The sequence below is a fragment of the Mchenga conophoros genome, linkage group LG3, assembly GCF_057382185.1.
Source record: "Mchenga conophoros isolate Kocher_MC1m ecotype Shallow Benthic linkage group LG3, M_conophoros_male_GT1.1, whole genome shotgun sequence".
Taxonomy (NCBI): domain Eukaryota; kingdom Metazoa; phylum Chordata; class Actinopteri; order Cichliformes; family Cichlidae; genus Mchenga; species Mchenga conophoros.
This window is the reverse complement of record NC_140528.1, coordinates 49,563,755-49,575,232: the sequence shown is the minus strand read 5'-3', so window position 1 is coordinate 49,575,232 and position 11,478 is coordinate 49,563,755. Positions and strand designations below refer to the sequence as shown.

General features: G+C 37.2%; 1 protein-coding gene across 1 annotated transcript; it reads left to right on the top strand.

Annotated features, from left to right (window-relative positions):
• The first annotated feature begins 242 nt into the window (after positions 1–242).
• Positions 243–9,603, top strand: LOC146579189 (uncharacterized). The gene is made up of 12 exons (XM_085261670.1): positions 243–398; positions 2,553–2,737; positions 3,158–3,295; positions 4,853–4,991; positions 5,351–5,528; positions 5,960–6,101; positions 7,502–7,645; positions 7,742–7,794; positions 7,878–7,952; positions 8,216–8,266; positions 8,384–8,497; positions 8,611–9,603. Coding segments are annotated over exons 1-12 (1,338 nt in total). The 5' UTR covers positions 243–281; the 3' UTR covers positions 8,613–9,603.
• The last annotated feature ends 1,875 nt before the right edge of the window (positions 9,604–11,478 follow it).

The window sequence follows — 11,478 nt, the reverse complement described above, 5'->3', positions numbered from 1 at the left end:
GTCTAACCAGTGTTGCTACAACTTACTTGAATTAAATAGGATCATGAGACAAATCTCTGCTTGTATCTATGAGTGATGATGTAAAACCCAACCAGAAGTCTCACTGTGTCTCCTCTACTGAGTGGGACATAAATGATGTTTTAAAGGGAGGGGAGTAAAGAAGGAGGAGCAGTGAAACAATCCTGTTTTTAACCGTTGTGCTCGTTTCATTTCAGATGAGTCCATTTTTGTACTGTATCGAGTAGCTGACTGTATAAAGCAGCAGTTAAACTGAGGACATAATGACCACAGGCTTGCTTCTTCTTCTCCTGGTGCTTTCTGGTTCTCAGGCATCCCATTACTTTGGGACAGTGATGACCTTTACCCCTAAAGAAAGCACGGATGATGGATCTCTAAGGGTAAGGGCACAGTGCAAAAATATTGATTGCTGTTATAATGTGTTCTTTTACAAAATTTGTATTTGTAAAAAAAAGTGAAAAGGTGCTCAGCTTTGTTTGATTTACAAAATGGGGGGAATTAACGTGATGTCGTGAGTGTAAATCAATCACATGGAAGTGTCAAAATCTGTGGGTGAACTACTGACAATGTGCGAACTTATATACAAAGAGGGCAAGTAATTCCAGATTTTACAGATCCGTCTCAGTGTGGTAGCTGAAGAAGAATCAGCATATATTTTCTACTTTTTTATGTAACCTTGCTATTAGAAATTGTTGGGAATTGTGCAAGCATTGCAGGATGGGACAGCTGCTCTCTGGATAAATTTGACAGCTTAGGTAAAGCCCAGGATTTATCTTGCATTCAGTTCTTCTTTGTTGTTCTTACCACAAAATGGTCCAGTCTGCTTAAAGCTGTGAATTGGAAAAATACACTGGTATCATTGTTGTGTAATATATGTAAGTCTAATGTAACTTTTCACACGTGTTAGTATTAGAGATGGCACGATACCACTTTTTTATGTCCGATACCGATACCGATATGATAAATTTGGATATCTGCCGATACCGATATGAATCCGATATAGTGTTTTTTAATCAACAAAACTGTTTTTTTAAATATCTTGCTGCATTTTGTATAAGTTCATACTCAAGTTTAAAACAACAACTACACTAAAGCTATTCTGTTATACCTGTATGCAAAAAAAAATATTTCATAGTTCAGCAATACTGATCAATCTAATAAACTTAAACCTGCACCATCCTCCCTATTCTGGTATTTTAAAGAGTACTTAGCGTAAATATTAAGCAACCTAACTAATAGGGTTCCAACTCCCAGCAACAACAAAAATAAATAAATAAAAAATAGGGAACCACCCCTCACGCTCCACCTCATGATGCTTAATCGACGTAATCAACCTTAATTTGATGCAGTGTGAAAAAAAATGCACAGAAATCAATTATTTTTCAAGAAATATTAAATAGATTCAACATCTTTCTTCAACCGAACTGCAGACTGCACAGATGGTACCTTCCCAAAGGAAAATGTACTATAGCTTACTAGGGTATATTAGACTTAACAGTTACTATATACAGTAATGGACTTCTATACATTTTACATCAGATTAAAACTTTGGGTGTAAGATTCAGATAATTATTTAATAACAGCCAGACATTTTAAATGAGAATAAGAAAGAAAAGTATGTCTTTGTGCCCCCTTTTCCCTGTTAATGCCGTATCGGCCCCCCTGGCTAAACTTTGCTAGATCCACCCCTGCACAGTTACAACCGTCAGCTGCGTAGAAAAAGATCCCGGTGTAGAAAGTAATATTAAATCAATTCTAACAACAGCTTATCAAGCTTAAACATGCTGCTGTTGTTCAGCCGCTGGTTTCCTCTTTCTGGTGCAAAGTGGGCCAAAAACAAAGAAGAGACACGGCCTCGTGACAGAAAAGCCGATCAGCTGATCATTAAGCAGTTTCATGATTGAAGTAGCAGCCGGAGAGGCAGTCGCTTGTTAAGCTTAACGCAGGAATGCTTTACAAAGATTCAGAGATGGACTTACACACTTGCTTTACTTCTCTCGGGGATAACTTTGTCGGAGATGAAATGCCGGGTTGCTAGCGAAGCTCCAAATGCTATCCAGACCACCGACAGGTCCCACATGCCACAGCCGCTCTATCAAGGTGATGCATACTGCTCCGACGTGCTAACGTTCTGAGGCGAGTTACGGTGTGTTGCAAGTTTTGTGAGGTGCTTTCGTGATATTTAATGGATCGGATTACATTTTTTATTTTTCTCCGATATCCGATCCAGTAATTTAGGTCAGTATCGGACCGATACCGATACGTAATATCGGATCGGTCCATCTCTAGTTAGTATGCAGTGGTTTTATTGTGTGAAGTGCCATGAATTCCATGATCAGAGGGTGATCATGAAGCTGTGTGGTTTCCAATTTGTTATTACAACATAATCAAGGTATTAGCTACCCAGTGGACAACACAGTACTGTCTATTAATTTTTTAAGTTGCAACAATCTTGTTATAATATTATAAAATTATATAACAATAGCATCATCTTTTCTTTCTTTCTTTCATTTTTTTTTTTTACAATATCGCAGGTGGTCTTTGACTACAAGTTGAGCTTTCGCTCATGCACAGATGTAGACAAGTGGAGCTGTGCCAGCGGTGACTGTGGTAGTGAGAGTGTGGAGCTGAACATCGTGGATGAAGAGGACAAAGAGTGGTGTCAGAGGGAAGGAGTCATGACTCGGGAGGTTTCCAGCAACTCTCTGTTTCAGCTACGGTCAGTAACACGTCAGCTGAAACAGCAGATTCAACAAAATGCCACTGACCTGATTGCATTCACTCAGTGGTCAAACTTGTATGTATCACTTGACAAAAACATAGTACACTGTACATCGGTTACTCACAATAAGAATTACAGAGTTTTGACAACAACTGTCCCCTTTGGAAGAAAAAACCTTAAGTGTATGTTTTTTCTGCTGTGGTGAAAGGAATTTTATCGAAATAACACCTATGGTTAAGAGGTTAAACATCCCTAATTGTTTAAAATCTCCAGGCTTTGGGGGCCTCCTGATCTGTAAAAATGGTCTTTCCCATATCTTAGAAATGTCTTGTGCTTATACATTACTTGGATTCATGTACAAATTAGTATATTAATGTGTGTACTATGGACCTTACAACCTTCAATTCAAATCCGTAGTTTGGCTGGTGGTGACTGGATTGACAACAAAAATGGTATTGGTAACTGGAAAGCTATAACTCAGGTGGACCTGAGGACTCGATCTGACACAGCTCAACCCAACAAATCACCTCAGACCACCATCCTGCCAGCTCTGAGGTAAAGCTATTAACTTTGTTGTGGCTAGTTTTTTTAGTATTTGCAAACCATCATTAGAGGAAAGCCTCAAACATTCATCATATATCTTGTTTGCAAATCAAAAATAAATTCAATACTTCATGAAAAGAATGAATTATCATGTAATATATATCCTAAAATGGGTGTCGAACTCCAGGCCTCGAGGGCTGGTGTCCTGCAGGTTTTAGACCTCAACCTGGGTCAACAAACCTGAATCGAATGATTAATTCATTACCAGGCCTCTGGAGAACTTAAAGACATGTTGAGGAGGTCATTTAGCCATTTAAATCAGCTGGATCAAGGACACATCTAAAACCTGCAGGACACCGGCCCTCGAGGCCTGGAGTTCAACACCTGTGTCCTAAAACATGTAACTAAAATATGGGTTCCTGAAAAATTTGATGTTTTTTCTTTACATAGAATCATGATAATAATCAGGACACCATTAGTCTGTTTAGGGCTAGGATTTAATTACATTTTTGCCAGTGTTGGTTGTTTTTTAGCAACATGGTAATGCAGTGTGTTATTGTACCAAATTGAATAATTACATTAGTTACTATTATGTTGTTATTGTGTTACAAAGGTTCTTCAGTTATCTGTGTGCCAGATAGAAAGAAAAACGTAAAAGAAAGATTTTTTTTTCTATCTGCTACAGTCAACCATTTTTAGTTGGTGTGCAGCAGGAAGACAGTGGTAGAGCAGTGCAATGATACAGCCATAGAGTTTTTGAGTTGAGTTTTTGGGCATTACTTTTATTACATGAAAGATGTGTGTGATGGTAAAATGGAAACTAGGACAGAAACTTTATTGTACTGCTAAGAGAAATTTGGCTCTTTGCAATCATCTGTACAGACAGCATGCTAATGCTAAGCTTGCCAACAACCCAGAGTGATATTAAATCTCAGTGTATGCTGACCCCAGCATAGCAGAGCCTGATCAACAGTTCACCAAGACAGTGATGAGCAGTCAGGCTGTGCCCTCTGTTTGTACCTTTTTATGTTTCTAAAGTAGAATCACTTTGGGGATCTGGGTCCTGGTTTTTCATCTTTCCTTTGTGCTGTTGGTTTTATGTTCATAATTAGGAACTGAAGAAAAGATCCCGTGCGTTTCCTTCTAGGGTAGGGATTTGTGTTATTGTTTGGGACTGTAGCCTTTAGTATGGTAATCAGTTGAAAATGCATTTCAGAACATTTTGCAGAGCAACAAAACAAGTGTAACAAGTAGTGTGCTGAATTACATTCACTGGCAAGGAGTTAAGTACCAATACACATTATTTTTAATAAAAATACATTACTTCTTACATTACTTTTAAAAGCTTTGTGTGTTTCAAACAGGCAAACATTACATAAAAGTGCTTATCCCTAGCCTTAGATAGGTAGCTATGTAGCTAATGAAGTAAAGTTTAATAAACAAAAGTGATTTTGGATATACAAAATCTTTAGAGCTAGAGAGAAATATATTGTCTTTGCACTTATTAAAACCACAAGACAGTTCTACCTTTTAGGCGAGAATTTTTGACCTGTGATATCTCTGTGCCAGAGTTCCTTCAAACTGTAAGAGAGAATTCAGCCTGTTGGCCTTTGATCCTGATGGAGACGAGGTTCAATGCAGATATGGAGACACAGCAGCAGATGAGTGTAATCCTTGTACACCACCATCTCTTCTAACCATCACACCAGTAAGTTAAAAGCATTTTCATCTGTCTCAAGCTAAGTGTCACAAAGTTAAGACGTTATTATTCTTCTGAGGTTATTATTTAATCTAATAAATAATGAATAACATCACAATAAAATACAGTAATAACTCTCATACACCCAAAGGTTACACCCCTAAATATAGATTTGGGGTCATTGCTGAAACCTCAGTGGGTTAGAACACACTTTATTGTTTTTTGCCTCATGGTCATGCCACCTTCCAATTTCTGACAATTTCAAAGATGTCCTAAAAAGCTATTTCAAAATAGCTTCTTCTTATAAAACATAAATTCAGCTATATAAACATGTAACTGGTTTCTCTCTGTGTTTCCTTCTCCTGTAGTCTTGCAAACTGACCTTTCATTCTGCGAGTAGGAGTGATGAAGGTGCATATGCAATACAGCTGGAGATGGAGGACTTTCCCAAGCAGACCATCTTTCTCCATCAAAGTGATGATGTGGAGACAACAAGGACTCCCAGTGATGCTCTCAGCAAAATACCAATCAGATTTGGTCTAATAGGTAGGTCGTTAACTTTTAACCTCTTAACTATTTCACAGTCCTTCAGAGTCCTGGATGAAAACTCCTACAGATGCAGTTGTCTACATCTGTGGATCATCCCATTCTTCTGCAATCATCTGACATCAGAAGAGTAATTAAATACTTACTGTGTAGGTCTTGGATTTGCATTTCTGTACTACTTATGACTCTTGACTCAATTGCTTTGCATTTGGGGGCACAATAACCAGCTAACACAGCAATACATGTCCCACACAAAGTTACAACATTGTTACATTTGAAGCACCTACAGCTACATTTACAGCTACTTGGCTATATTTTTGTTGTTGAAATAACTTTCAAAATCATATCTCATTTTAAATCCTAGCTTGCCAAATTAAGTCACTAACTGATATGATCTTGAATTAATATGCCACCTTTTTGTTTTGCTCCAGTGGACCCGCCTGTGCCATCCTGTTCAGAGGGAGCCTACCTGCCCAAGTTTCTGCCTCCAACCCCCGTCAGTGGGGCTCAGCTGTTGGCCTATATTAATGAAACATTGAATATTACCATTATGGCAGAGGCAACCAACACCATGTAAGTTAAAGAGAAAGACACAAAACACTGGCATATGTAAAGAATATTTTTGTTTCAAACTTTCTCCTAGATTGTGTGTGAGCATAATATAGAACCTTTAAAAAAAAAAAAAAAAACGTTTGTGACTCTTTTCAGTGTTTTTCATTTTCATTGCAAATTAAAATCAGTAATGCTGCCATATATGATTCCTTGCTTGTTCAGAATATACATTTCTTTCCAAAAAATTGTGTATATAAAAACTATATGAAAAACACATAACTTTAAGAAAAAATTCATTCATGAACATTTGTCTTGATTCACACTTTTAGTAAATATAATGCACTATTGAAGTACATCCCTGTCTAGTCACATTTGAAGAAAAATAGTAAAATTGATGTCTAGATCTGCTGAAGATAAATAAATTGCAGACATTAAATTATTAAATACATTTTAATACTAATAAGAATTATAGTTAAAAAACAAACAAACAAACAAACCAAAAAACAAAAAATTACATTTCTCACTGGATCACTGTAAAGTCATACATGAAGTAGTGGTAACATCCAATCCATCACTTGTAATAGTTTGAGGTGAACAGGGCATGAATTCAAATATGGTGCGATCATTATGTGGCATAAAAACATTTTAGAAATCCAGAACAAACAACATTAATTTCAACATGCAGAATAATTATTAAACCATATATTACATGAGTTTAATCAAATTACTACTCTTAGTTTTGATGTTATGACAACAAGAGTGGGAGTAGGTTGGGGTGAAAAACCCAATTTCCCAAATTCTGGAGGGACACTGAACTCTGACAAACTTTAGGTCATTATTGGTTGGCCACATGCAATAATGTCAGTATCAGCCACATAACCTGATCTTTGCTGATTAGCTGGGACAAAATCCACGTGGTTCTACAACCTCACAGTGAGTCATGGGAAGGCCAATTTTGATGTCCATCTAGGTTACCAAATATACATTTAATTTACCCAAGAAAGGGCAAGTAACCAAGTTAGAATATAACTTGATCTGGATCACCCTACACTACCCATGCAATGTCACCTATGTTGCATTGCTACATAGATGTCCTACATGAATGCCTTGACAGTGCAAAACATTTTTTATTTGATTTTTGTTTGCAATGTAGAATGTTTTGAATTGCAGGTCAAAAATAAATAAATAGATGTGTTTGAAAAAATCAGATGCAGGACTGGGAAAATTATTTAGCAGAGGCATTGATAGAGAGCTGTCTTTGCTTGCTCGTTTCCTCTTTAAACATATTGTTTAAGATGTATTTCTTTTTGTAAAAAGATACAATAAAAAGAACGGTGATGAAACAGTCTGCAATAAATTCTGATGTTTGCACTCTGATTTACCCCTACATGCCAAATCTCTATTTTATGTATTTTTGTAAGGGTCTCAAAGCTTTTGTTCAGTGGACCACACAGCGTTGTGAAACATGTTGTATCACATGGAGAGTTCATCCTGACCTGGACACCATCTGACAGGGAAGATGAAGAAAACCATCCCATCTGCTTCGTAGTCCAGGCAGAGTTAAAGTCAGATGGTTTAAACATTTTCGCACCACCATTTTTATGGACATATGTTGTACTGTTTCATTTTTTAATTACTATGTTTTGGATTTCTTTTCTCAGTACGGCCAAGTATCACTCTGAGCTACGCTGTGTGATTGTGAGCATTCAAATTAGTGAGTAAACTCCAAAAATGTGCATTTCCTTCATTGATTACTGTAACTGTTTATTTTTACATATTTGTTTATTATATTTTCAGGACCAATCACCACTCCTCTGCCAACAACTGTTCTGCCTTCAACCACCCCAGAACATACAACCACTCTTCTGTTCAGTACGTGAAATATAGAGGAGCTGATGCAGATCATGAATTTTGCCAAAGGCCTGTATCATGATGGCAGTTCAAACTCTCATTATTAGTTATTTATTATAACCAGTGGCAAAAAGACAGTTAACAATTGTACTTCCTGTCATATTGCTTTTTTTTGCAACAGAATATATGAGCTTCATTTAGATATTTGATGTGTTGAAGTAAAATCTTATGTTTGATGTTTGGATTTACTACATCTTTCACTACATTTCTCTGTTATTTAATAGTAAATGAAACAGAAGATCAGAAGAAGGTGCTATATGAGTCCACAGGATCAGGTAAATATGATTATTTTTCATAGCTTGAAAGTGAATAGCTGTCATGGAAATATTGTTTGAGCTTAAAAGCAGCTTAAAGATTGTCAGCTTTTATGTTTATCCTTCTTCTACATGCAGGTGACGACAGCATGGGTGCTGGCAAAGTTGTTGGTATTGTGTTTGGTGTTGGAGCCGTCGCAGCCATTGTTGGCATTGCCTTGTGGGCTTTAAATCGAAGTTCTCCTGTGCTCTGTGAGTCACAACATTTGCTACTTTTCCAAAATTTTTAAAAGGATTTTCTGATGATAAACATTATTTAAGGCAGTGGTTCACCTGTCTTTTTGGTTTGTTTTTGAATTTTACAGAAAAAAAGTTGGAGCTTTGGATGAAGATGGGGAAAACAAACCTGTAGAATCTGGAAATCACTGGTCTTCTAGCTACTTTCAGCTGCTCGCTTCTTGCGTCCCATTCCAATTTCTACAAATGTAAATGTTATATAATGCAGGTCTGCATTTTATTGTCAAAGCCTCACATAAATGGTCAATGAACTGTTTTGAGTCTTTGGCTCCATCTGTTGGTGAAATGATGGCATTAATGTACAAGGTTGTTCATTAAAGCTACAGGCAGACTCCCACAGATGCAGGTGACTCTGTTTTATCAGAGAAAAATTTAAATACTGGCAAAAGGAAATATCTACAGAGACAACATGTGAAAGTAAAACGTCATGCGTGAGAGCTAAAAACCTCAAAAGATATGAAAATTTTCAACCAACATGGTACAAAATGTAGTGTTGTAAGAGGGCGGGTATTTCTCACCACTGTGGTTTTTTCGTTAGTCGATCTTCACTGAGGACATTTTTATGTTGGACATTCTAAACCATAATCCTAATCCCAAATTGGCTCACAGTTGTTAAAAAAAATAAACAATAAAAAAATTATTTTATTTACGATAGAAGATACCAGCTCTCCCTCCACTCACCCCTAATTGATTGCAGCAATGGGAAGCCCTCCCAGAGCCTGGATCTGCTGGAGGTTTCTTCCTGTTTTAAAACATGTTTTTCTTTCCACTTTCACCAAGTGCTTGCTCATAAGGGGTCATCTGATTGTTGGGGTTTCTCTGTGTTATTGTTCGGTCTCTACCTTACACACCTTGAGGCACCTGTTCTTGTGATGCTATAAATAAAAATGAATTGAACTGAACAGAATACCAGATCATATTAGATGTTTGAAATGAGGAAATGAACCATTTCATGTTGGCCTTAACAAGATCTTTCTATTCCCTGTGTGAACTTCTTTGTCATTTTTTTGGATTTGTTATCTGTATCTCTTTAAAAAAAAAATACACAGATAATTTTGGAATTATTTAATTCACTGACATCATTAATTCGCCCTGACAAATTGTCTATCATTAACTTTCTGGGCAGTCCAGACTCTTTACAAGTCAAGTCATATATATGCTCAAAAAAAATTAAATGGATTCTTTGAAATGATTACTTTGGTTTATGAGCCTCATTTCCTATAGCTCAAGAAACATTTTGCTCACTGATGTATTCTTTGGATACTTTTGTGCAGCTGTCATTGATTCTCAGCTGATTAACACATTTACATGTTATGGCAACATTGATGTCTGTCAGTATCCTAAAACTCACAGTAGTCCCTGTTGAACTGTTATCAACAGGAGCTTTTCATTTAGCAACTCCTTGACTGCATTTTATGACAATGACCTTTGAACCTATGTTATTGGTTTCCTTATTTATTCAGTGTTCAGTGCAACAAACCTTTTCCACCAGAGAGGGAATTTCTGTGCACATTTTAACTCACTCTCTGATTCTCATTTCATAGTGTTGCCTTTAGTGACACTGAGTTTGACACATCTGTGGTAGATTATATACTGACAATGTTAATATTTGGGTTTTTCAACTAAAAACTACCTCAGTACTGAGGTCATCATGTACCGATCAGACCAGATTGTCAGCAACTGGTTATTTTCACTGCCTGTCAACATGAGAGCAAGTTTGTACATGATCATACATGGACATGTCTGTGTGTGTCTGCTCACAATGGAGACACTGTAAGTATGATAAATAAAGACACACCTATGCCAACAGCTAAATGTTCTAGCATTTATATCAAAGCCAAACATGCAGGAGTGCTACCAGCAAGTTGTACCATGAGTATCAAATATATGAGGGATTGTTCTGCAGATAGAGCAGCATTTATTATTCTTGGAGCTCTTTGGAGAAGAGCAAACGTTTTCTAGTTAACATACAAGTGGATAGTTTTGTCTGTCAATTTCCATTCCCCCCTCCCCCCTCAGAGGTCTGCAGTTAAAAGGCTAAAAAGTATCCTAAGTAAAGTAGTCTAAGCTCATCATACTAAATTTCAATGTAGGTGACTTTCAAAGTGATGACTAGAGAGCTAAAGTTATTTCCATCGGTCCTCTTTTCATGCAACGTGAAGCCAATTCTGTTCTGGTGCCTTTTGAAGACCAACCCACATTTTAACAATTTCCAGAGCTAAATATGACAAAGCATGACTTCCAGATGTTGGAGAAATTTAAATAGGAAAGAGATCATGGCAGCCACAATATGTGGGCATGTGTGAGTCACTGCTGAAATTCTTGTGCCAGGTCCTCCAATAGCCACTGACATCTGTGGCTCCAGTTTGGTGTCCAGCATTTCCTTGGTGCTAAAATGTTGCAGCTGTTTTTGCAAAAGGAAAAAGCTTGTTTCCCCAAACTTAAACATTAGAAAAACATTAGGCCAACTCGGACAACTGTGCTATTTATATTGTAAATAGCAAAGTTAAGTGAATTCCCTGCTGCTTTTCAATTTTCCTGAAGATCCTGCAGACATCTGTTGAACCTGCAGCTGGATGTTGAGGTCATATTAGTTTTGTTTTGTTTTGCACCATCTTTGGGAAAATGATGCCTCCTGGCTCCTTTTTTTTCTGGTGTCAAGTGTGACATTTATCATTGGAGTCTGTGCTTGGAGACAGGTTTTCTTCCACCAGATCACCTGTACAATCACCTGACAATGGAAAACATTACACACTCAATCTTTGTCACCTACTTTTAATTGTAGTCCGATGTGCTGCTGAGCCATTATTGGCACTTTAGTGATGACTTTATTTTTCAATCCCAGAGGTTCCCACTGGGTTGCACCACTGCCAAAGGAGAGCCTAACTGTGGCAGAGCAGTGGCTGAGACAAAACTGCATCATTTTAGACCTATGG